Here is a 27,228-nt window from a genome sequence, read left to right on the forward strand (position 1 = left end):
GTACCTTCAGGCTCTGATCAGTCCCTACACCCAAACGAGGGCATCGCGTTCATCCACCTCTGTCCTGCTGGCCCCCCTACCTCTGCGGGAGCACAGTTCCCGCTCAGCCCAGTCAAAACTGTTCGCTGCTCTGGCACCCCAATGGTGGAACAAGCTCCCTCATGACGCCAGGACAGCGGAGTCACTCACCACCTTCCGGAGACACTTGAAACCCCACCTCTTTAAGGAATACCTGGGATAGGATAAAGTAATCCTTCTACCCCCCCTTACCCCACCCCAAAGAAGAAGAAAAACAAATTATTGTAAAATGGTTATCCCACTGGCTATAAGGTGAATGCACCAATTTGTAAGTCGCTCTGGATAAGAGCGTCTGCTAAATTACGTAAATGTAAATGTAAATGTTGTAGGAGGAATCCTTGGCAGAGTGCCGCCGTCCCGTCGAACGCCCGTGGTCGGGATATCTGGATCCCTCCGGGTGCTGGGGTGTAGGTGGCTGGATCCGGTTGGCCAGCTGGTCTCGACAGATCGGGTCCTCTCCTCTCCAGGCGTTGGACGACCTGTAGAACCCGATCCATCACTTCCCCCAAGCTGGCCAGCATCGTGGAATGCTCCTGGACCCGTGCCACGATTCCAGGCATGCGCTCTTCTCCCACTGACTCTATAGCGCGTGGGTGATTCTTTGATGAGTGTGATACAAGGAGTCAGGCGCAGGAGGAGAATCACCAAATGCAGAGTTTATTCCGTCGTACACAAATAGCGCTGGATAGTGACAAACGAAACAGGCACAGGGGAATATCTACCCTGGCAATACAAGGTAACGGTAGTTCCAACAATAACAGGCACAGGGGAAATATCTAACCCGGCAATAACAAGGTACGAGTAGCTCCACTGAGCTACACTACTCTCACGAATAAACAATCACCTACAAGGACAAGGGGGGCAGAGGGAACACTTATACACGGACTAATGAGGGAATAAGAACCAGGTGTGTGTGATTGACAAGATAATACAAATGGAATGATGAATAATGGAGCGGCAGTGGCTAGTAAGCCGGTGACGACGAACGCCGAAGCCTGCCTAAACAAGGAGGAGAGGCAGCCTCGGCGGAAGTCGTGACATTGGGTCATTTATTCCAACCCCCTAAAGCTATGTAAGCAGACACAAAACATTGCAGTGAAGGGCAATGTAATTTTCTTGGTCCCTCTATAGCATACATTACTGGTGCTCATGAGCGTAGCGCTTCAAGCAGGTGGGTCATTCCACGAAATGAGTGCCTTTTGCGTCCATTTGATCCTCTAAGTAGGAATTGCGCTGAAACATTGCATTTTAAAAGCCTGTTATATTAAATTAAGCGGCCTTTAAAATATACCATCTTGTAATTCAATAAATCTGATTTTTTATATGAATTAAGACTTGCATTTCTGAAGATTATTAATTATTAGTGATTCAAATCCTGTACCTCATTTTAACGTCAACCCTGTTACATAAACTGAACTCTCATTAATAATATGGTGAAATTATTCCTTTAAAAAAAAAAAATCCAAAGAGACATTGAACATCTGATAGGCAAATCATAGTTTAAAAGCAGGTGAACTGGTTTTACTCTTTTTAAACATTTTCTGGTGTTTTGTGGTGGAAAACTGAGCGGGTCGAGTATAACACGTCAATCCTGTTACCCATAGATAAACAGGCTAGAGGTGTATTAACAATTTAAAAGAAATTTGTGAAGCTTGTTTTCAATTGCCCCTATCCTGTTGCACACAACAAGCTTCCATTCCCCCTGTCACGGGGGGATTTATGGCTGATTTAAGATGAAGTCGTCAACTCTGTTACGGTCAACCTTGTTACTTTATTTGCCATTTAATAGGCACTTACTATAGTCATTTTTTTATCAACAGCTTTATTAAGTTGAACATGTGCTCTTTAGTTCAAGTTTAAGTTTTATTGTCACATGCACAAGTACAGTTTCATGTATAACTTGCAAGCTCTTTATAACAGAATGTTAAAATTAGGTTAAATAAACTATTTAAATTCACTACTCAAAAGGCACTTAATTGGTGGAACAACCCAGTTGATATAAGGTTGTTATGGATGTTTAGTAGTGCTGCGATTGAGCAACATTTGCACACTGACTTTGATAGTGACTTATCATGTACGTTGTTGTGCTTTGGTGATTGGTTTGCCATCTAAGTGTTACAGTCCTTTGGTTAATAATGAAAGAACATTAGTTTATCTCACACACTGTCATGGAGTATTCCTTTCAGAAACAACAACAGTTGTTGCAATAACTGACAGGCTAACTTGTGACAGGTCACAACAGCTAACCTCACAGTTAGCCACACATTCGACAGCTGCTTAAGGAGAGTGTTGTTATCACAAATCTGCTGCTAAACCTGCCCTCAGGTCAATCCATAAATACACGCAACACGCCTGCATGCACACACTGCATGTAGACAGGTACGCATACACACACACACACACACACACACACACACACACACACACACACTGGGGTCACAGCAGGACCGCTGTGAGAGTTTTCCCTGTGCTGCTCTCATTCCAGGATTCCATAGGCATTCCAAGATAATTAATACAATCCAGGGGACTGTCTCCTTCGGGAATGACGGAGCCCTTGCATCTGTGTCCCGCTGCCGCCACCGACAGCACTGATGGAGTTTTCTGGGAAATATCAACATGGAGTGATGCTATTGAACCAGGAGGAAAACATAAACACATTATTACACTATGTAAACATTCTTATTGATTGTGTAATCTGTACTTTGACCATGTGTTGGGACCCAGGTGACCAACCTGTTGGTGACCCATGTATTGGGACCTTGGCTCTTCTATCCTTGTGGGACCTAAAATCCAAGGATAGAAGAACAAGGAAAGTTCTCCCTAGTGGGGACATTTCCCACATCCCCATGAGGTCAAAGGTTATTTTAAGGTAAGTGGTTTAGGGATAGGGTTACAATGATGGTTAGGGTTAGAATTAGGGTTAGGGTAAGGGGTTAGGGGTTAGGTTTAGGGTTAGTGTTACGGGTTAAGGTTAAGGTTGTGGTTATGGTTAGGGGTTAGGGGAAAAAAAATGTTTTATGTAAAATAAATATTTGGTCCCCACGTGTGTGTGTGTGTGTGTGCGTGTGTGTGTGTTTGTGTGTGTGTGTGTGTGTGTGCGCGCGCGCGTGCATGCGTGTGTGTGTGTGTACACATGCATGCGTGTGTGTGTGTGTTTGTGTGTGTGTGATAACAAAGCCCTCACCTGTCCTCAGACATCTCGCTAATCAGTGACTCATATCTGTGTTGGCCAGGGGGAACCCTCCGTTATGGAAACAGTCTGGCCAACCAAACAACAGCTGAGTTATGTAACACTGCTGGTGCCCTACCAAATCACAACAAATCAATCCAATTTAATTTGTGTACAGAGCTTTTACAAATGCATTTATCCCAAACAACAGATCCCAGACCCAATCCCTCAAAGAGCAAGTAGCAATACCAAAACACACACACTAAACTGGAGTTTTGACCTCATATTGTTGGCACTTATGCACACTACACACCCATGACCTCTTTAGAACGCCTGGAATGGAGGTCAGAGACTGTTGACATCCCCATGTCTCATCATGGAATGGAGGTCGGAGCCTGTTGACATCCCCATGTCTCATCAATTTGGGGGTTATGCTGTTTTCTCTATTTTGGACTCCTCTTAAAGCCATATGCAGCTGTCAGAGGTGCAGAGCCAAGTGAACCTCAGACACACACTCACACACACACACACATCTGAATCTGTTTAAATTTACTCCTGAGAGAGGGGGCCTGAGAGAGAGAGAGAGAGAGAGAGAGAGAGAGAGAGAGAGAGAGAGAGAGAGAGAGAGAGAGAGAGAGAGAGAGACTGTAGGCCTCACTCACCTCTTAAAAAGAATAATCTATGACTCCTGTGCTATTGTTAAATTTGGAGACCAGATGAAATCTCATGTTACTTTAAATCCACTAGTCAGTCCAGTGATGACACTGGACAGTGGAAGATCCGTCCATATCCTGTTCCCCATATTACTCTGTAGATGGTGATGGAACGGAACAAAAGTATCCCAGCTAGCATATAACGTTTTGAGAACCATATGTTTATTACAATGATTTGTAGAAACCCTGGATGACTGACAGGGGGCGCTGTATTGAAGCACCGCGCAGCCATCTTGGTACTCCTCCTCAGGTGTTACATTTTTTTGGGAAGCTATGGAAATGCAGTTATTAATGTCTATAGTTATTTTGCATGCAACCTTCCCACAATTTTCTGGTGCAGGATAGTTGCTTGGCTTTGAAACATTCTCAGCACATTTAAGAAACAAAAAAGGATATACACTACCGTTCAAAAGTTTGGGGTCACTTGGAAATGTCCTTGTTTTCCATGAAAACATACATGAATTGAGTTTGAATAGGAAATATAGCAAAATGCATAGGAAATGTAGTCATTGACAAGGTTAGAAATAATGATTTTTAATTGAAATAATAATTGTGTCCTTCAAACTTCGCTTTTGTCAAATAATCCTCCATTTGCAACAATTACAGCCTTGCAGACCTTTGGCATTCTAGTTGTCAATTTCTTGAGGTAATCTGAAGAGATTTCACTCCATGCTTCCTGAAGCACCTCCCACAAGCTGGATTGGCTTGATGGGCAGTTCTTACGTACCATACGGTCAAGCTGCTCCCACAACAGCTCAATAGAGTTGAGATCCGGTGACTGTGCTGGCCATTCCATTATAGACAGAATACCAGCTGACTGCTTCTTCCCTAAATAGTTATTGCATAGTTTGGAGCTGTGCTTTGGGTCATTGTCCTGTTGTAGGAAATTGGCTCCAATCAAGCGCCGTCCACAGGGTATGGCATGGCGTTGCATTGCAAAATGGAGTGATAGCCTTCCTTCTTCAAAATCCCTTTTACCCTGTACAAGTCTCCCACTTTACCACCACTAAAGCACCCCCAGACCATCACATTGCCTCCACCATGCTTGACAGATGGCATCAAGCACTCCTCCAGCATCTTTTCATTTGGTCTGCGTCTCACAAATGTTCTTCTTTGTGATCCGAACACCTCAAACATTGATTCATCTGTCCATAACACCTTTTCCAATCTTCATCTGTCCAGTGTCTGTGTTCTTTTGCCCATCTTAACCTTTTCTTTTTATTGGCCAGTCTGAGATATGGCTTTTTCTTAGCAACTCTGCCTAGAAGGTCAGCATCCTGGAATCACCTCTTCACTGTTGACGTTGCGACTGGTGTTTTACTGTACTATATAATGAAGCTGCCAGTTGAGGACCTGTGAGGCGTCTGTTTCTCAAACTAGACACTCTAATGTATTTGTCCTCTTGCTCAGTTGTGCAACGGGGCCTCCCACTCCTCTTTCTATTCTGGTTAGAGCCAGTTTGCGCTGTTCTGTGAAGGGAGTAGTACACAGCGTTGTACGAGATCTTCAGTTTCTTGGCAATTTCTAGCATGGAATAGCCTTCATTTCTCAGAACAAGAATAGACTTTCACGTTTCATAAGAAAGTTATTTGTTTCTGGCCATTTTGATTCTGTAATCGAACCCACAATTGCTGATGCTCCAGATACTCAACTAGTCTCAAGAAGGCCAGTTTTATTGCTTCTTTAATCAGCACAACGGTTTTCTAATGTCACTGATTCTGCCGAGGCTGCTCCTCCTCCTTGCTCAGGCAGGCTTCGGCGTTCGTCGTCCCCGGAGTACTAGCTGCTGCCGATCGATGTTTCGGTGTTTGTCTTGTTTAGTCTTGAGTGTTTACACCTGTTCGCTATTATGTTTGATTGTAGTCCCTATATTTACCCCTGTCTCTCGTTTGGTAAATTGTGTGTTATTGTTTTGTTTCCCGTAAGGTCGGCTTTGCTGTTTCGTATGCATGTATTTGTTTCCTCCCTGTTAGGAGGTTTTGTTTTGTATGTTCTTTTACTGGTTAGTAAAGTACGTCTGCCAGTAGCTCTGTGTCCTGCGCTTGACTTCGCTCACCGCATACACGTCGCCATTGACAGAATAACACACCACACATGGAGTCAGCAGGATCGGCGGTGCCAACGGGATCACTGGAGGAGCGCGTTATCCAACAAGCGGCCATGATCCAAGATCTTGGCACCGCCATGGAAGGGGTGATGAACACCTTGAGGCGAAGGGAAAGAGGAGGTTTGCCCACACCTCCTCCAAAGATACCATCACCATCAGCCATACCCATCGTTTCACCTCCGGAGTCCAGTGGGATTCGGCTCTCGCTCCAGAGGGCTTATGATGGCACCGCGGCCGGGTGTCAGGGTTTCCTGCTCCAAGTGGAACTCTACCTGGCAACCATACACCAGGCGCCCTCAGGATACGAGAGCGTTTCCGCCCTCATCTCCTGTCTGTCCGGCAAGGCACTGGAGTGGGCCAACGCCGAGTGGAGGGGAATAGACGCCGCTACAGTCAGCTCTGCGGAGTTCTTCCGCCACTTCAGGACGGTTTTCGATCATCCCCCAGAGGGGAAAGCGGCGGGTGAGCGTCTGTTCCACCTCAGACAGGGGAAGAGGAGCGCGCAGGAGTTCGCACTGGACTTCCGGACTCTGGCTGCCAATGCGGGATGGAATGAGAGGGCCCTCATCGACCACTACAGGTGCAGCCTAAGGGAGGACGTTCACCGAGAGTTGGCCTGCAGGGACACCAACCTAAGTTTCGATCAGCTGGTGGACATGTCGATTCGCCTAGATACCCTGTTGGCTACCCGCGGACGTCCGGAGTTGGGGCCGTCCATTCCATCCCCCAGCACCTCCGAGCCGAGCCCTATGGAGCTCGGGGGCGCTGGTGCTAGAGAGAAGAGGAGAGAGACCAGGAGAGAGGCCGTCCCCTGCACCAACTGTGGCCCCAGAGGACACACTGCGGGTCGGTGCTGGGGAGGGTCTCCTAGGGATCGAGGCAGTGGGCCACGCACTGATGAGTCATTACAGGTGAGTAAGCACCCAACTCACCCAGAGCTCTCTGTGGTACATATGTGTATTAAAGTTGTGTTTCCCGAGGTTTCTTCTCACTCCCAGCATAAGGCGCTAGTCGATTCAGGCGCAGCTGGGAATTTTATTGATCGCTGTTTCTCGTATAAGTTAGGGATTCCTCTTATACCAGTTGATGTGCCCTTCCCCATCCATGCCCTAGACAGCCGCCCTTTGGGTTCGGGATTGATTAGGGAGGTCACTGCGCCACTTAAGATGAAGACGCAGGGGGGTCATGAGGAGATTATACAGTTGTATTTGATTGACTCTCCTGCGTTTCCCGTGGTGTTGGGGCTTCCCTGGTTAACATCTCATGACCCCAACATTTCATGGCAACAGAGGGCTCTCAAGGGATGGTCTGATCAGTGTGTCGGGCGGTGTATAGGTGTTTCCGTAGGGGCAATGACGGTGGAAAGTCCGAACCAAATGCCCACAATGCACATTCCTCCTGAGTATGCAGATTTGGCACTCGCCTTCTGTAAGAAGAAGGCGACTCAATTACCACCTCATAGACAGGGGGATTGTGCGATAGACCTCCAGGTAGGCGCTGCACTTCCTCGTAGTCATGTGTATCCTCTGTCTCAGGAGGAGACGGCAGCTATGGAGACATTCGTCACCGAATCTCTGAGACAGGGATACATACGGCCGTCCACTTCCCCGGCGTCCTCGAGTTTCTTTTTTGTGAAGAAGAAGGATGGGGGTTTACGCCCGTGTATTGATTACCGTGGTCTCAATCAGATTACCATTAAATACAGCTATCCTCTCCCTCTGATTGCTAGTATGACGGAGTCATTACACGGGGCGCGATTCTTCACAAAATTGGATCTCAGGAGCGCTTACAACCTGGTGCGCATTAGGGAAGGAGATGAATGGACGACATCATTCAGTACCACCTCGGGTCACTATGAGTATCTCGTCATGCCATACGGTTTAATGAATGCTCCTTCAGTCTTCCAATCATTTGTGGACGAGATTTTCCGGGATTTGCATGGACAGGGTGTATATTGATGACATTCTAATATACTCCGCTACACGAGCCGAGCATGTGACCCTGGTGCGTCGGGTGCTGGGTAGACTGTTGGAGCATGACCTGTATGTGAAGGCGGAGAAATGCCTGTTTTTCCAGGAGTCCATCTCCTTCCTGGGACATCGGTTGTCCGCGTCAGGGGTGGAGATGGAGATTGACCGCATTTCAGCCGTGCGTAATTGGCAGACTCCCACCACGGTTAAGGAGGTGCAGCGGTTTTGGGGTTTTGCCAATTACTACCGCAGGTTTATCCGGGGTTTTGGACAGGTAGCTGCTCCCATCACCTCCCTGCTAAAGGGGGGCCCGGTGCGTTTGCAGTGGTCGGCTGAGGCGGACAGGGCGTTTAGACATCTGAAGGACCTGTTCACCTCGGTTCCGGTGCTGGCACATCCGGACCACTCTTTGGCATTCCAAGTTGAGGTGGATGCGTCCGAGGCGGGGATCGGTGCTATACTGTCTCAGTGCTCGGGCACGCCTCCAAAACTCTGCCCCTGTGCTTTTTATTCCAAGAAGCTCAGTCCGGTGGAACGCAATTATGACGTGGGGGACAGGGAGCTGCTAGCGGTGGTTCAAGCCCTGAAGGTGTGGAGGCATTGGCTTGAGGGGGCTAAACACCCTTTCCTCATTCTGACTGACCATCGTAACCTGGAGTACATCCGGGCAGCGAGGAGACTGAACCCTCGTCAGGCTAGGTGGGCCATGTTTCTTGCCCGGTTTGTATTTAAGCTCACGTATATACCAGGGTCACAGAACGCTAAGGCAGACGCCCTGTCCCGGCGATATGACACAGAGGAGAGGTCCATTGAGCCCACTCCCATACTTCCGGAGTCTTGTCTAGTGGCACCGGTGGTGTGGGAGGTCAATGCGGAAATCGAGCGGGCGTTACGTACCGACCCTACTCCCCCAGAGTGTACAGAGGGGCGGAGGTACGTGCCGCACGAGGTCCGTGATCGACTGATATATTGGGCTCACACGTCACCCTCCTCTGGTCATCCGGGTATTGGTCGAACGGTGCACTGCCTTAGCGGGAAGTACTGGTGGCCCACCTTGGCTAAGGACAGGGTTTACGTTTCTTCCTGCTCGGTGTGCGCTCAGTGTAAGGCGCCTAGACACCTGCCCAGAGGGAAGTCACAACCTCTACCCGTTCCACAACGGCCGTGGTCTCACCTATCGGTGGATTTTGTCACGGACCTTCCCCCCTCCCAGGGGAATACCACGATCTTGGATCGGTTTTCTAAGGCCTGCCGTCTCATTCCGATGCCAGGTCTCCCTACAGCCCTATAAACGGCCGACGCCCTGTTTACTCACGTCTTCCGGCACTACGGGGTGCCTGAGGATATAGTGTCTGATCGGGGTCCCCAGTTCACCTCTAGAGTCTGGAGGGCATTTATGGAACATTTGGGGGTCTCGATTAGCCTTACCTCTGGTTTTCACCCTGAGAGTAATGGGCAGGTGGAGAGAGTAAACCAGGATGTGGGTAGGTTTCTGAGGTCCTATTGCCAGGACCGGCAGGAGGAGTGGTCGGGTTATATCCCCTGGGCAGAGATAGCCCAAAACTCACTTCGCCACTCCTCCACTAATCTTATGCCTTTTCAATGTGTGTTGGGTTATCAGCCGGTCCTGGCACCCTGGCATCAGAGCCAGATCGAGGCTCCTGCGGTGGATGAGTGGTTTCGGCGCTCGGAAGAAACATGGAACGCTGCGCATGTCCATCTGCAGCGGGCTATCAGAAGGCAAAAGGCGAGCGCCGATCGCCACCGCAGTGAGGGTCCGGTTTATGCACCGGGAGATCGGGTCTGGCTCTCGACCCGAAACCTGCCCCTTCGCCTGCCCTGTTGGAAGCTGGGTCGGCGGTTTTTGGGGCCATTTAAAGTCCTGAGGCGATTGAACGAGGTATATTATAGGTTACAACTGCCCATAATTTACCACATTAACCACTCGTTCCATTTGTCTCTCCTCAGGCCGGTGGTAGCTGGTCCACTCCAGGAGTATGAGATACGAGAGGCTCCTCCGCCCCCACTAGACATCGAAGGGGCTCTGGCGTACTCAGTCCGTTCCATCGTGGATTCGAGGCGTCGGATGGGGGGTCTGCAGTATCTCGTGGAGTGGGAGGGGTACGGTCTGGAGGAACGGTGCTGGGTCCCTAGGAGGGACATCCTAGATCCCTCCCTGGTGAGGGATTTCCACCGGAGTCATCCGACTCGCCCTGCTCCGCGTCCTCCTGGCCGTCCCCGAGACCGGGGTCGGCGCACGGCTTGAGCCGTGCGTCAAGGGGGGGTACTGTCAAGGATTCTGCCGAGGCTGCTCCTCCTCCTTGCTCGGGCAGGCTTCGGCGTTCGTCGTCCCCGGAGTACTAGCTGCTGCCGATCGATGTTTCGGTGTTTGTCTTGTTTAGTCTTGAGTGTTTACACCTGTTTGCTATTATGTTTGATTGTAGTCCCTATATTTACCCCTGTCTCTCGTTTGGTAAATTGTGTGTTATTGTTTTGTTTCCCATAAGGTCGGCATTGCTGTTTCGTATGCGTGTATTTGTTTCCTCCCTGTTAGGAGGTTTTGTTTTGTATGTTATTTTACTGGTTAGTAAAGTACGTCTGCCAGTAGCTCTGTGTCCTGCGCTTGACTTCGCTCACCGCATACACGTCGCCATTGACATCTAATGATCAATTAGCCTTTTAAAATGATAAACTTGGATTAGCAAATACAACGTGCCATTGGGACACAGGACTGATGGTTGCTGATAATGGGACTCTGTACACCTATGTAGATATTCCATAAAAAATCAGCCGTTTCCAGCTGCAATAGCCATTTACAACATTAAATCAAATCAAATCAAATCAAATTGTATTGGTCACATGCGCCGAATACAACAGGTGCAGACATTACAGTGAAATGCTTATTTACAGCCCTTAACCAACAGTGCATTTATTTTTTACAAAAAAAGTAAAAATAAAACAACAACAAAAAAAGTGTTGAGAAAAAAAAGAGCAGAAGTAAAATAAAATAACAGTAGGGAGGCTATATATACAGGGGGGTACCGTTGCAGAGTCAATGTGCGGGGGTACCGGCTAGTTGAAGTAGTTGAGGTAATATGTACATGTGGGTAGAGTTAAAGTGACTATGCATAAATAATTAACAGAGTAGCAGCAGCGTAAAAAGGATGGGGTGGGGGGGCAGTGCAAATAGTCCGGGTAGCCATGATTAGCTGTTCAGGAGTCTTATGGCTTGGGGGTAGAAGCTGTTGAGAAGTCTTTTGGACCTAGACTTGGCACTCCGGTACCGCTTGCCGTGCGGTAGCAGAGAGAACAGTCTATGACTAGGGTGGCTGGAGTCTTTGACAATTTTGAGGGCCTTCCTCTGACACCGCCTGGTATAGAGGTCCTGGATGGCAGGAAGCTTGGCCCCAGTGATGTACTGGGCCGTACGCACTACCCTCTGTAGTGCCTTGCGGTCGGAGGCCAAGCAGTTGCCATACCAGGCGGTGATGCAACCAGTCAGGATGCTCTCGATGGTGCAGCTGTAGAATTTTTTGAGGATCTGAGGACCCATGCCAAATCTTTTCAGTCTCCTGAGGGGGAATAGGTTTTGTCGTGCCCTCTTCACGACTGTCTTGGTGTGTTTGGACCATGATAGTTCGTTGGTGATGTGGACACCAAGGAACTTGAAGCTCTCAACCTGTTCCACTACAGCCCCGTCGATGAGAATGGGGGCGTGCTCAGTCCTCTTTTTTTTCCTGTAGTCCACAATCATCTCCTTTGTCTTGGTCACATTGAGGGAGAGGTTGTTGTCCTGGCACCACACGGCCAGGTCTCTGACCTCCTCCCTATAGGCTGTCTCATCGTTGTCGGTGATCAGGCCTACCACTGTTGTGTCATCAGAAAACTTAATGATGGTGTTGGAGTCGTGCCTGGCCATGCAGTCATGGGTGAACAGAGAGTACAGGAGGGGACTGAGCACGCACCCCTGAGGGGCCCCCGTGTTGAGGATCAGTTTGGCAGATGTGTTGTTACCTACCCTTACCACCTGGGGGCGGCCCGTCAGGAAGTCCAGGATCCAGTTGCAGAGGGAGGTGTTTAGTCCCAGGATCCTTAGCTTAGTGATGAGCTTAGAGGGCACTATGGTGTTGAATGCTGAGCTGTAGTCAATGAATAGCATTCTCACGTAGGTGTTCCTCTTGTCCAGGTGGGAAAGGGCAGTGTGGAGTGCAATAGAGATTGCATCATCTGTGGATCTGTTGGGGCGGTATGCAAATTGGAGTGGGTCTAGGGTTTCTGGGATAATGCTGTTGATGTGAGCCATGACCAGCCTTTCAAAGCACTTCATGGCTACAGACGTCAGTGCTACGGGTCGGTAGTCATTTAGGCAGGTTATCTTAGAGTCCTTTGGCACGGGGACTATGGTGGTCTGCTTGAAACATGTTGGTATTACAGACTCAGTCAGGGACATGTTGAAAATGTCAGTGAAGACACTTGCCAGTTGGTCAGCACATGCTCGGAGTACACGTCCTGGTAATCCGTCTGGCCCTGCGGCCTTGTGAATGTTGACCTGCTTAAAAGTCTTACTCACATCGGCTACGGAGAGCGTGATCACATAGTCATCCGGAACAGCTGGTGCTCTCATGCATGCTTCAGTGTTGCTTGCCTCGAAGCGAGCATAGAAGTGGTTTAGCTCGTCTGGTAGGCTTGTGTCACTGGGCAGCTCGCGGCTGTGCTTACCTTTGTAGTCTGTAATCGTTTTCAAGCCCTGCCACATCCGACGAGCGTCAGAGCCAGTGTAGTACGATTCAATCTTAGTCCTGTATTGACTCTTTGCCTGTTTGATGGTTCAATGTCTACACTGTATTTCTGATCAATTTTATGTTATTTTAATGGACAAAAAAATTGCTTTTCTTTCCAAAGCAAGGAAATGTCTAAGTGACCCCAAACTTTTGAACGGTAGTGTATATATATTTTATTACTTTAACAGAAGTTTTCCTAAAAGTTCAAACACGGTCACATTCAATTTAATTTTGTTCTAGGAACGTTTTCCAACTGGTTTGACATTGGGAATGTTCTCAAATAGTTCAGAGAACGTTAAGAAACAACGTTAAGAAACAATGTTTCGTACAGGTTTCCTCATGGTTCTATTTAAAGTCATGTTCTCTAATTGTTCTGAGAACATTAAGAAAACTTTCCATAAAAGCCACAAGAAAACTTTAGTATAGTTCAGAGAATGTTCTAAGAATGTTATTTTAAAACATCTACATTCCGTTCTCAGCATCAACCAAACTCTCTCTAGCCTCTGTCTTGTTTAGTGTGTTGTGTCTGTGTGTGTTGGCCGTGCCTACTTATTGGCCACACCTGATCTTAAGGAGTGTTTGTTTCCTTTGAAATGGGGTCTGTTTGAATAGACTAAAATGAACAGCTTTGTATTCTTAAAAAAATATGGCATGCTGTCTCTGTCCTGGAGGCACGGTGGACTAATTCCATAGATAGAGAACCGAAGGTTATGAATTCAAATCTCACTGATGCCATGTCACAATAAAAAAATGAATGTGTTTGTTAGATTAATGCCTAAGGAAATTAATTTCCATGGGTCCTATTCTGTTCAAAAAAGCTAGCAGTGTTATTAAAGGTCTTGACATTCAGTGAAAGTTTTAATAAAGAAGTTATACAAAAAAATCAAAATATTATAATTTCCGTTCTCAGAACATTAATAAAATCTCCCAGGAAACTTTCAGGGACCATAGTAAAACGTTATCAGAACCTCCCTGCAACCGATAAGTTAACGTTCCAAGAACAGGCGATCAAGAATTTAGAGCGAGGCTGGTGTTAGCAAGACTAACACCAGATTGCTATAACATATGATGTGATTAGCTGATCTGTAAAATACCTATCCAGGGGTTGTAAGATCTGGCATGCATCCGCAACGTCTGAGCAGGGAAACACGACCATATGAGGCGCATTCCTCTGCCCAGGTGTTGCTGACGCATGCCAGATATTACAACGTCTGGATAGGTATTTTACGTAATTCCGGAAACATTTCTCACGTCTGTGTTGCAGTGGGGACGTATTAAGTAGTTGCACCATGGAGCCCTACTCAGAAAACGTGAAAACTGTCAGGAGAAGTAAAGAGGAGAAGAAACTTCTCCGAAAGCAAATCAAAGCCAGTCATACTTTACTGAAACATGAGGGCATAAGCACAGTAACACAGCCCACCAAGGTAATAACTGCAGTCTTTGTTTTGCGGGAGAGTAAGCTAGTTTACGTGTTAGCTACTGTACCTAGCACCAGTAGCTAGCCGCTAGACGGAGCAAGAACAACACATCTGTAAGTTAAGAAAGTAGACTGAACACGAATACAATAGCTATATACTGTGCAATCTGACTAGGTAGCTGTCTGAGAAAATAACACAGGCACGGTCTAGGACTGTAATGCTAGCTATATTGCTGTTTCTCTGCAGAGCCTGGTGGTGGCTAACGGTGGGTTAGGTAACGGTGTGAGCCGTGAGCAGCTCCAGGACGTGCTGGGAGAGGTCGGCGAAGTGGAGACCCTGGTTATGCCCCCACACAAACCCTACGCCCTAGTGACCTACAGGTCAGAGGTCAGCGCCCAGAGAGGACACGCCCTCAACGGACGACAGCTGCAGTGTGGGGACCAGATTGTCACACTGTACCTGAGCTATGTCATTACAGGTAAATAGGTGTGTGTGTGTGTGTGTGTGTGTGTGTGTGTGTGTGTGCGCGCAGTGTGGGGGTCACCATAGTTGAGTCAGTCAGATCTGAAAGAAAAATGGTGTGTGTGTTATGCTCCCTGTAGTAAGTTGTGTTTGTGGATGTTTCCCTGCAGTGGACAGTGGGTTGGGGGGGGGTGTGGACCTCCCCCCAGGGTTGGTGCTGGTTGAAGAGTTTGTCTCTCTGGAGGAAGAGGCTCTCCTGCTGGACGCTATAGACTGGACGTCCCACGATGAGGATGTCACTGGTACTTTAAATATGCATTATTCCTTGTGATCAATCAGTCAACCAATCAACTAGTCACGAAATGTGGCGATGTCTTCAAATGACGTAGACAACGCTGCGCACATTTTATATAGAAAGATCCTAAACGTCCCTTATCTGTCACGAATGTTGAATAAAATTATATTTAAATTTACTCTGCCGATTGACTGTGGTGTTGGTCACTCAGCTGGTCGAAATTTGAGACAGAATATCCACAGGAAGGTATTATTAAACTGACTTCAAAACACGGGTCTATGTGTGGCAATTAAAAAATATGTTTGCTCATAATTGAAGGCACGTGCACAGGATGGAAGTACACAGACACAAACCATGCATACTAACCGAAATCTTCCAGGTGTTTACATGGTTTTGCGCCTGTGAGGACCATTTCCAGAATCAAACACTGTCACACAGCATGTAGCCTAGCAGTTGAGAGCGTTGGGCCAGTAACCGAAAGGTCGCTGGTTTGAGTCCCCGAGCCGACTAGGTAAAAAATCAGTCTGTGCCCTTGAGCAAGGCACTTAACCCTAATTGCTCATGTATGTCTCTTTGGATAAGAGCATCTGCTAAATGACAAAAACAATTCCAGACGGTGTATTACAAATTCACCGTCTGGTCCCCAGGCAACCAATCGACCAACTGTCAGTGCCTGTGCAGGTTTCAGCCACTGGGTAATGATTGTTGTTTGTCTTCCAGTGCAGAAAGCCCTGAAGCACAGGAGAGTGAAGCATTATGGTTACGAGTTTCGCTATGACAACAACAATGTGGACAAAGACAAACCGTTACCTGGAGGTTTGTGTCTGTCATATGATCATCATAATAGTGTATGGTGTTACAGTGTATGGAATATACTCAGTGGTTCCCTTGCTATACATTGATGTTTGTGGTCTTGTTCCCAGGTCTTCCCCAGGTGTGTGTCCCTGTGCTGGAGAGGTGTGTGAGGGACAGACACACAGACATCATGCCAGACCAGCTGACTGTGAACCAGTACCAGTCTGGACAAGGTGAGTCTAATTAAATCACATCCAGCAGCTGTAGTACTCGCCTTGACCACACAGGTGCAGCGTGCTCTGCAGTCATAAGGTAGAGGACAATGAAGGTATAATATAAATAATAATAATATAATAATATAATATGCCATTTAGCAGACGCTTTTATCCAAAGCGACTTACAGTCATGCGTGCATACATTTTTGTGTATGGGTGGTCCCGGGGATCGAACCCACTACCTTGGCGTTACAAGCGCCGTGCTCTACCAGCTGAGCTACAGAGGACCACAGTCGTGACAGGTAGTGTCAATGCTGCTGTAGAATCAGACTGTAAAGTGTGTGGAACTGGAAATGAACACAATCCTCATGTCAGTTATTCAGAGGTTATTTCTAGACCCTTATACTGGTTGGTGTTTGGATAACATGTTAATAGTGCTGGTGTTTAAAGGCATACCATTGAGCTTATGGTTTATTTGTGTTGCTGTTAGGTATTCCTCCTCATGTGGACACTCACTCTGCCTTTGAAGACCTCATCCTCTCCCTAAGCCTGGGTGCTAAGGTACATTTTCGATCTGTTTTCATTTCCTCACAGAATATTAAGTCTATACTCTGTCCCCATCCTCTCTCTTTCCCCACCCTTTCTCTGTCTCGTGGTCTCTCTCTCTCTCTCGCTCTGTCTCTCGCTCTCTCTCTCTCCCTTCCACTGCAGTGAAAAAGCTTTTCAGAGTTTCTGTGAGCGTGTTAATGTAACAGCCTAATTGAGAGGATTGGGAAGTGTGAGTTTGCACGTGTGTGTATAAAGGTTTTGCAGTCTAATGGAGGGTTAGTTATGTTTAAGACCTTTCTCTGCTGGAGAGGCCCTCACAATGATGTTTAGTATCCCAGAAGACGCACACACACAAACAAGTACACACACACAAACTACCGTGGAGAGTTACGTTTCATAGACTGAGTTGATGATGCGTGTCTTTGAAGACTGTTTCTTTTTGTTAATGGTGAATTAATGAAATAAATACAAAGACAGATGTAGGAAAGAGAGAGAGGTCCCAATGTTCCATATGTCTGTGTGAAGTTGTTCCCTGTCACAGCTACAAGACTGTCAGTACATGACTGGTTGACGGGAGGGGGCAGCATTTACTGCGACATGCTGACAGGGAGGCTGCTTTAGATGGGACGGGGTTAGAGGGGGGCGGCTTTAGATGCGACACCTCATCTGTTCCTCTGTGCCTGCAGTGCAGGGGTGCCATTAGCAACAGCCTCTCTTACGACACAAGATCAATTACAGACAGACAGAGTGCACCGTGCTGCATCTACGTGTCTGTGACATAATAATAAGTAACTTCTCGATGTGGAAAGGACGTTTTATACCCAGACTGATGGGAGAGAAGTGAACTGCCCTGATGTTATAGTGAAGTTGACAGCCTTGACTGATAGGAGAGAAGTGAACTGCCCTGATGTTATAGTGAAGTTGACAGCCTTGACTGATAGGAGAGAAGTGAACTGCCCTGATGTTATAGTGAAGTTGACAGCCTTGACTGATAGGAGAGAAGTGAACTGCCCTGATGTTATAGTGAAGTTGACAGCCTTGACTGATAGGAGAGAAGTGAACTGCCCTGATGTTATAGTGAAGTTGACAGCCTTGACTGATAGGAGAGAAGTGAACTGCCCTGATGTTATAGTGAAGTTGACAGCCTTGACTGAGAGTTAATTTGATATAATATAAAACATATCCTTGTCTCTGAAGCTGTGGTGAAGTTGGCAGTGTTGAGGGGATCGGTTGTGATACTGTAATAGGTCTTTGTGATGAAGTGTCTTGAGGGACGTCTATGTTTTGTAAGTTGTAATGAAGCCGTAGTCTTGAGTGGTTGGCAATGTATTTGTTTGTTCAGTAAAAAATAAATAGGCAGTTGTAAGTGATAGTTGTAGGCTTCTACTGCGTTATTATTTCTGACGTTGTAGTGCAGTAGGTTATCTGGACTGATAGGTTAAGCCTACTTGAGGATATCTTTGTTTCCTCTGCAGTAATCATTTAACAGGAAGTCGTCAGGCAAAGGTAATGAATCAGTTAACATTGAGCTGTGTTCCTATTCAATTGGTGAGCGTGTGCGCTTGCGTGTGTGATTAATTGCTGAGGGTTGTAGCGTAGAGAAGCTGTCTGGTTCTGGATTGATTTGGTCACAGCCGAGCGGCTCCATTGATAGGGTGATACTCCCCAGAGGATCTGAGAGGAAGAAGAGAGCCCAGATCGTGTGTGTGTGTGTGAGCATGTAGATGTCTATATCAGTAAAGCCTGTGATTTGATGGTGTAGAACGTTGTGATCTTTTCCTGCTTTGTAACACACCGGTTCAGCAGTGTCTGAAATTCCATTATATCCTGTCACTCTCCTCAGTCTCTCCATCTCTCTGTCTCCCTCTCGCTCCATTTCTCTCTCATTGCAGACGGTGATGGATTTCCGTCATCCTGAAGGCCGCTCGGTTGCCGTAGTGTTGCCAGGGCGCAGTCTCCTGGTGATGAAGGGAGAGAGCAGATACCTATGGACACACGGGTAAGAGAGAGATGGGGAGAGAGAGAGATGGAGAGAGAGAGCAGAGACCTATGGACCCACGGGTAAGAGAGAGAGATGGGGAGAGAGAGAGAGCAGAGACCTATGGACCCACGGGTAAGAGAGAGAGATGGGGAGGGAGCGAGAGAGGGAGAGACGAAGATGGAGCGAGAGATGGGGAGGGGGAGGGAGAGGGAGATGGAGCGAGAGAGATGGGGAATGAGAGAGAGAGCTGATACCTATGGACTCACTGGTAAGAGAGATGGAGAGAAAGAGTGGGGGGAAAGGAAGAGGGTGAGACTAGTGAGTGTAGGGATAGTTCAACCAAATTACAAAATGACATCGGTTTCCTTACACTGTTAGCAGTCTAGGGACAAGGTATGACAACAATCCATGCTTTAGGTTCAAAACATCCAAAAGTATCTCAAATATATTATGAAGCTCAACAGTCACATATATACAGTGAGGGAAAAAGGTATTTGATCCCCTGCTGATTTTGTACGTTTGCCCACTGACAAAGAAATGATCAGTCTATAATTTTAATGGTAGGTTTATTTGAACAGTGAGTGACAGAATAACAACAAAAAAATCCAGAAAAACACATGTCAAAAATTTTATAAATTGATTTTCATTTTAATGAGGGAAATAAGTATTTGAACCCTCTGCAAAACATGACTTAGTACTTGGTGGCAAAACCCTTGTTGGCAATCACAGAGGTCAGACGTTTCTTGTAGTTGGCCACGAGGTTTGCACACATCTCAGGAGGGATTTTGTTCCACTCCTCTTTGCAGATCTTCTCCAAGTCATTAAGGTTTCGAGGCTGACGTTTGGCAACTCGAACCTTCAGCTCCCTCCACAGATTTTCTATGGGATTAAGGTCTGGAGACTGGCTAGGCCACTCCAGGACCTTAATGTGCTTCTTCTTGAGCCACTCCTTTGTTGCCTTGGCCGTGTGTTTTGGGTCATTGCCATGCTGGAATACCCATCCACGACCCATTTTCAATGCCCCTGCTGAGGGAAGGAGGTTCTCACCCAAGATTTGACGGTACATGGCCCCATCCATCGTCCCTTTGATGCGGTGAAGTTGTCCTGTCCCCTTAGCAGAGAAACACCCCCAAAGCATAATGTTTCCACCACCATGTTTGACGGTGGAGATGGTGTTCTTGGGGTCATAGGCAGCATTCCACCTCTTCCAAACATGGCGAGTTGAGTTGATGCCAAAGAGCTCGATTTTGGTCTCATCTGACCACAACACTTTCACCCAGTTCTCCTCTGAATCATTCAGAAGTTCACTGGCAAACTTCAGACGGCCCTGTATATGTGCTTTCTTGAGCAGGGGGACCTTGCGGGCGCTGCAGGATTTCAGTCTTTCACGGCGTAGTGTGTTACCAATTGTTTTCTTGGTGACTATGGTCCCAGCTGCCTTGAGATCATTGACAAGATCCTCCCGTGTAGTTCTGGGCTGATTCCTCACCGTTCTCATGATCATTGCAACTCCACAAGGTGAGATCTTGCATGGAGCCCCAGGCCGAGGGAGATTGACAGTTATTTTGTGTTTCTTCCATTTGCGAATAATCGCACCAACTGTTGTCACCTTCTCACTAAACTGCTTGGCGATGGTCTTGTAGCCCATTCCAGCCTTGTGTAGGTCAACAATCTTGTCCCTGACATCCTTGGAGAGCTCTTTGGTCTTGGCCATGGTGGAGAGTTTGGAATCTGATTGATTGATTGCTTCTGTGGACAGGTGTCTTTTATACAGGTAACAAACTGAGATTAGGAGCACTCCCTTTAAGAGTGTGCTCCTAATCTCAGCTCGTTACCTGTATAAAAGACACCTGGGAGCCAGAAATCTTTCTGATTGAGAGGGGGTCAAATACTTATTTCCCTCATTAAAATGCAAATCAATTTATAACATTTTTGACATGCGTTTTTCTGGATTTTGTTGTTGTTATTCTGTCTCTCACTGTTCAAATAAACCTACCATTAAAATTATAGACTGATAATTTCTTTGTCAGTGGGCAAACGTACAACATCAGCAGGGGATCAAATACTTTTTTCCCTCACTGTAGGATTTGAACATGATGCGCGAAAAATGCTAATATCGAATCAATTTCTTGAGTAGGATTTGTGCCATAAATGCTAAAATGTTAGTATGTGTAAACAGTGCCATGGACACTAAACCAAAGCATGGATTGATGTCATACCTTGTCAATAGACTGCTTACAGGGTAAGGAAACCAATTTGTCATTTGGGTGAACTACCCCTTTACATTTGACATTTTAGTCATTTAGCAGACGCTCTTATCCAGAGCGACTTACAGTTAGTGAGTGCATACATTATTTTTATTTTTCATACTGGCCCCCTGTGGGAATCGAACCCACAACCCTGGCGTTGCAAACACCATGCTCTACCAACTGAGCTACATCCCTGCCGGCCATTCCCTCCCCTACCCTGGTCGACGCTGGGCCAATTGTGCGCCGCCCCAAATGACTATTTGGGTGAACTATCCCGTTTTCTGTGGTTTTCCAGGATAACCCCCAGGAAGTTTGACGTGGTGCCAGCCTGTGACCCAGAATCCCCTGCTGCAGTGACCTCTGACCTCAGTAACCATAGTAACCTCACCCTAAGTAGGAGGGGCACCAGGACCTCTCTCACCTTCCGTAAGGTGCGCCGCACACCATGTGACTGCGGTGAGCTCCTTGATTTGTTAAAAGCAGATGGGATTGATGTGTCTCTGTGTTTACCTTTACCTGTGCTGATCCGTTTGTCTCTCCTCTGAGCAGGGTACCCCTCGGGCTGTGACAGCCAGCAGCCTACTGCCCCTCCCTCGCCCCCCTCCCTCCCTCGCAGCCAGACTGACGCTAGCCGTCTAGAGGAGGAGTTTGTGCACCGTGTGTACGAGGAGATCGCTGGTCACTTCAGCAGCACTCGACACTCCCCCTGGCCACGCGTGTGTGACTTCCTGTCTTCCCTAGAACCAGGAAGCATTCTCGCTGATGTGGGCTGTGGGAACGGAAAGTACCTGGGCGTCAACCCGGAAGTGATTGCGGTGAGGGAGTCTGTGAGGGTAGTTTATAAATACTAGCATCTTTTAACACTATCTATGGAAGAGAGAGTGTCCTGTTTATTGACCCTATTGTTCCCTCTCGTCTCTCAATTCAATTAGCCTACCATACAAGTTTTCAGACTTTTCTACTCTTTTACAGTTATAAATGCTACACAATTTTTGTGAAAATGTCTTATTTGTTTAAAAACATACATTTCCTGTATCTGGGTACTCAGTCTAGGCGTTAGATATACCATTTAAGCTTTCAAAGTCTCCAAAACAATCTCTACACAATGTTTACAGATTATGGAAGCCAGATGAGAAAAAAAAAAACGTTTTGAATGCTACACTATATTTGTTACATTTTTGGTTAAAATAGATTATTCATCTTGATTAAAACATGCATTTTCCTCTATCTGGGTACTCAGACAATGCTTTAGATCAGGGGTGTCAAACTCATTTTAGCTCAGGGGCCACATGGAGGAAAGTCTATTCCCAAGTGGGCCGGACCGGAAAAATCAGGGTATATATAACTTAAAAACAACAACTTCAGATTGTTTTCTTTGTTTTAATACGATCAACATACAACATAAAGCTGGAGCCTGAGGACAGTGTGTCCAAAATAGTACAAGCACAACATCACTATTAATCATAAAACACGTCAAGTTTATTTGAAAATTCTAAAGAAAAAGAACACACAAACACACAATGCCTCAGTGATTAACAGAACTGTTTCACAGATCACAGAACTATATCAGGGTGTCATTTCTCAGGCAGAAATGTAGATAAAAATAATTAAATCCTGTTCCCCAAACAAGTGCAAGAACCACAGAGTCAAGAATAGGTTAAATATACAAATAAAATAAAAACAATTAAAAACAATAGCACATCAACATAAAAACATATAAACATAAAGCTGGAGCCTGAGGACAGTGTCCAAAAGCACAACATTACTATTAATCATAAAACACCTCAAGTTATTTGAAAGTTCTGAGGACAAAGAACACACAAACACACAATGCCTCAGTGATTAACAGAACTGTTTCAAAGATCACAGAACTATATCAGGGTGTAATTTCTCAGGCAGAAATGTAGATAAAAATAATGAAATCCTGTTCCCCAAACAAGTGCAAGAACCACAGAGTCAAGAATAGGTTAAATATACAAATAAAATAAAATCAATTAAAAACAATAGCACATCAACATATAAACATAAAGCTGGAGCCTGAGGACAGTGTCCAAAAGCACAACATCACTATTAATCATAAAACACCTCAAGTTATTTGAAAGTTCTGAGGACAAAGAACACACAAACACACAATGCCTCAGTGATTCACAGAAGTATATCACAGATCACAGAACTATATCAGGGTGTCATTTCTCAGGCAGAAATGTAGATAAAAATAATGAAATCCTGTTCCCCAAACAAGTGCAAGAACCACAGAGTCAAGAATAGGTTAAATATACAAATAAAATCAATTAAAAACAATAGCACATCAACATAAAAACATAAACATAAATCTGAAAGCGTTGCTCAAACTCCCGTAACAGTCCCGTTATTTTATCTTTGAACCGCTTCATGTCTGCCACATGTTTCAGACAGGGGAAGTGAGCTGCATCACCACCGGCAAGTTGCGTCTCCCACAATGACAGCTTCAACTTGAAAGAACGTATGCTGTCATAATACTGCGTGACAACTTTGTTGCGCCCTTGCAGCTGTTTGTTCAAGTTATTCAGGTGCTCTGTAACATCCACCATAAATGCAAGGTCCTGCATCCATTCTGCGGAATGAAATTCTAACACTGGTTTGCCCTTTTCTTCCATGAACTGTTCAATTTCTTCTCGTAAATCAAAGAAACGCCTCAGCACAGCACCTCGGCTTAACCATCTTACCTCAGTGTGGTATGGCAGGCCATAGATGTGGTCTTTCTCTCTGAGAAGGCTGTCAAACTGACGGTGATTCAGGCTTCTGGATCGGATGAAATTAACAGTTTGGATGACCACCTTCATGACGTTATCCATCTTTAATGACTTGCAACACAAAGCCTCCTGGTGCAAAATACAGTGAAAAGTCCAAAAATCACGTCCTCCATTTGCAGATTGCACTTTCTCTCTGAACTTTGTCACAACGCCTGCTTTTTTCCCGATCATTGAGGGCGCACCATCTGTAGCCAGGCTGACAGCGCGGGACCAGTCCACTCCGAACAAAGTAGCTCATTGGCTGCACGTGCTTGACCTACTTGCTCTGCCCCGGTATAAACAGTTTGCTTGCTTAACACAATTGCTATTGCGCCATCTAGTGGACGCAATTGGAACAGCAGTTTATTTTATTGAAAAATTGCAGCGCATTTTTATACTTTACAAAAAAACAAACAAAAAAAAGTTTTTATTTTTATTTTTTTATCATCTCGCGGGCCGGATTAAACCCGTTTGCGGGCCTGATCCGGCCCGCGGGCCGTACGTTTGACACCCCTGCTTTAGATATACCATTTAAACTTTCAAAGACTCCAAAACAATCTCTACATGATGTTCCCATCTTAGCGAAGCCTTGTGAATGCTACTCTACTTTAGTGTAAATGGATTAGGCTACCTGCAGAGACTCTTCAACCCCTCAGCCATTCTAATAGTGATAACTTCACTACTTTAAATTGAATGCAAATGTTGACCATTGTGTGTCTGTCTCTGTGTATGAGCAAGAGTGAACGTGTGTTTTTTTGGCGAGTGTGTGTGTGTGTTTGTGTGACTCACGCATGATAAGACAGAATATATGAAATTCTCTTCCAGTCTTGCCCCAGACCCCTCCTTATAGGCTAGAGCGTATGACTCATGAAGAAGCTTAATTACATTTCTCCCCCGAACAGGAGTTTTATTCAAAAGATTATTACTGCTATCAATTTCCTTCACTCTCTCCTACTCCGCTGTGAGTTATTGCAGCTGGCTGCTCCGGCTGTAATTTGTCCACTGCTGGTTTTCATTATGTGGAGTATGTTGGGTGACTTTGATAAGGATGTAAAGGTCTTAATTATTCTCTCGATGAGGCGTGTGTAAAGGCAGGCCAGTAATGGGGTTGGCTGGGGTCATACAGGAGCTTTATGGTCAGGAGTTGTGTCCATTCCTCTCACTATTTAATGTCAAAACTGTGGAAAAGGAGTAATTACTAATCAGGAAGTTTAGATTAAAATGGAAGTGTGTGCGTGCGTGTTATGGGCTATATGGACTAATAAAGTTATGTGTGTTTTGTATCTCCTATTTGTAGGTGGGCTGGGTGGATTAATAAAGTTGTGTGTGTTTGTATCTCCTTCCTGTGTGTAGGTGGGGTGTGACCGTAGCAGTGCTCTGGTCCAGATCTGCTCTGAAAGAGGCTTCCAGGCCTTTGTGTCAGATGCCCTCAATGTACCTCTACGCAGTGATGCCTGTGATGCCTGCATCTCTATTGCAGTCATACACCACCTCTCCACACAGGTCACACACCGACCGACACAGACGCTTTCCATTTTAGTGATTTTAATTCAACTTGATTTAGTGATTTAATTAATCTGTATCTCACATTGAGATTGTCTTTCGTTATCAAGCTGTCAGTGGTCATGAACTGAAAAGATCTTATTTCATGTTTAATCAAGTGTAGTTGTTTATCTGAGTTGTTTGTGTGTGTAGGAGCGGAGGCAGGCTGTGGTTGAGGAGCTTGCTCGACTACTGAGGCCTGGAGGACGGGCTCTAATCTATGTGTGGGCTGTGGAACAGGAATACAACAAGCAGAAGTCCAAATACCTCAAAGAGACCAGACATGGTCCTACAGACGACTCCACGGACCACAACAACCAGGAGTCAAAGAGACTTACAGGCAATGCCACAGACGCCTACAACACAGCACAGGATACTTCAGGTATATCCATGGGCTGCACCAAAGTCCACTGTGAGACAGAGAGTCCAGCAAAACTGAGCGTTCACACCAACCGCACTGCCTTCAACTCCCAAGACCTGCTGGTGCCCTGGCACCTCAAGGGTGGAGGGGGAGGAGGGTGTAACCAGAGGAGGGGAGGGGATGAGCAGGGGGGACGAGGCTCCAAAAAGACTTTAAACCCTCCCACTGAAGCCCAGGCCCCTGCCCCTGCCCTCAACGCTTCTCCCAGCCCAGTGTTTCACCGCTACTACCATGTGTTCCAGAAGGGGGAGCTGGAGGAGCTGTGTGTCAGGGTCAGAGGGGTGACCGTACAGAGCAGCTACCACGACCAGGGGAACTGGTGTGTCATACTGGAGAAGACTGGAGACAGATAAACAAACACTATCAAGATTTTAGTAAATGAGCTCCTAAACTGATAAACATTGAATTCGGAAATAAATTAGCTTTTCGCCTCATCAGATAAAGACGAGACAATTATACGAGCCAATGATGCGTTTTGTTATCTCTGATTATTGTAAATAATAAAGATTGAAAAACAAAATGCCCTTCAAATTAATGAGGAAAGTGCCTGTTTGATTTTCTCCACTCCAACTTGATGTATTTCGTTTTAAGTGTTAGAAAAAGCCCCAGGTTGTTGAATGGGAATGTTAACCTTGAAAGATTTGTGTCGTTGTAACAGCTGAATAGTTCACTTTAAAATCAAAGTTTTCATACCTCCGTTAGGCTCAAGACCACTTTGGTGGTCTGGAAACTTTAGTTTTGGGGTAAACTATTCCTTTAAATCCCCTTCATTGCCAAGCTCAGTCACCTTAAGGTCTGGTATATTTACTGCCGTGTGTTCTGCTATTGCCACCGTTGCTTCCCAATGCCAGACTAATTCATCTCAATGAGAGTGGGGTACCAGACAATCACAGAGAGAGGGGCCCCAAATGTCCAGCTCATCATAAACATGGTCCCGTGTGGCTCAGTTGGTAGAGCATCGCACTTGGAACGCCAGGGTAGTGGGTTCGATTCCTAAGGGGGGACCAGTACGAATCAAAATATATGCAATCACTTACTGTAAGTCGCTCTGGATAAGAGCATCTGCTAAAATGACGTAAAAAAAACAGTGCTCCTCTCTCTCTCTCCATCTGTCTCCTCTCCGTCTGTCCTCTTTCTGCTATAAACTGGGATCATGGTGGTCACTACACTGCCTCTGTCAGTTTTCCTTTCTGTCCCCTCCCTCCCTTTCCCATCCTCCTCTGTCTTGCTCCTTCTCTCCCTCCCCCTATCTGCTACTGCATGGTCCCTGAGCAGCCTGAGTATCAGTATTCAAGACCACATTTGTACTGACAGGGAGTCTGGCTGTCTGTAGACCGCACCTGAAATGGACATACACACCGAACACACTCACACACTAATCTTAATTAGATAAGGTCCAACAGACGAGTTAAATAGCTGAATGAATCTCGGGGTACCGGGGTCTTGCAGGGACGATGCCGTATCTCAAAGCAGCCCCGTGATAATTGGGAAATGGCTCCCGGTAAATTACCTCCGCGGCTGTCTGAGTCCACTGGGACTGAACCGCCAGTTACGTAGTTAAAAGGAGGAGGAGGCTGGAGTCTACCGTGCCTGGTGATCTGGCTATCGATTGTTGTGCTGCAGTTAGGCATATGACATTTTCAGAAAATTAAAGGTGGCTAGATGTCTGCCTGCCCCCTGTGTATTGATCAAATGGATAGAAGGTCTAATGC

The 27,228-nt window shown here is 46.2% G+C and overlaps 1 protein-coding gene across 1 annotated transcript; it reads left to right on the forward strand.

Annotated features, from left to right (window-relative positions):
- Window positions 1–14,105: 14,105 nt before the first annotated feature.
- Window positions 14,106–26,049, forward strand: alkbh8 (alkB homolog 8, tRNA methyltransferase). The gene is made up of 11 exons (XM_084147733.1): window positions 14,106–14,242; window positions 14,483–14,714; window positions 14,869–15,000; window positions 15,714–15,809; window positions 15,917–16,021; window positions 16,494–16,564; window positions 18,445–18,551; window positions 21,078–21,238; window positions 21,332–21,597; window positions 24,907–25,056; window positions 25,249–26,049. The coding sequence occupies exons 1-11, from the start codon at window positions 14,108–14,110 to the stop codon at window positions 25,867–25,869; spliced, it is 2,076 nt and encodes a 691-aa protein (XP_084003859.1). The 5' UTR covers window positions 14,106–14,107; the 3' UTR covers window positions 25,870–26,049.
- The last annotated feature ends 1,179 nt before the right edge of the window (window positions 26,050–27,228 follow it).

Source organism: Coregonus lavaretus (genome assembly GCF_964263955.1).
Source record: "Coregonus lavaretus genome assembly, chromosome: 30".
In the NCBI taxonomy this organism is placed as follows: Eukaryota; Metazoa; Chordata; class Actinopteri; order Salmoniformes; family Salmonidae; genus Coregonus; species Coregonus lavaretus.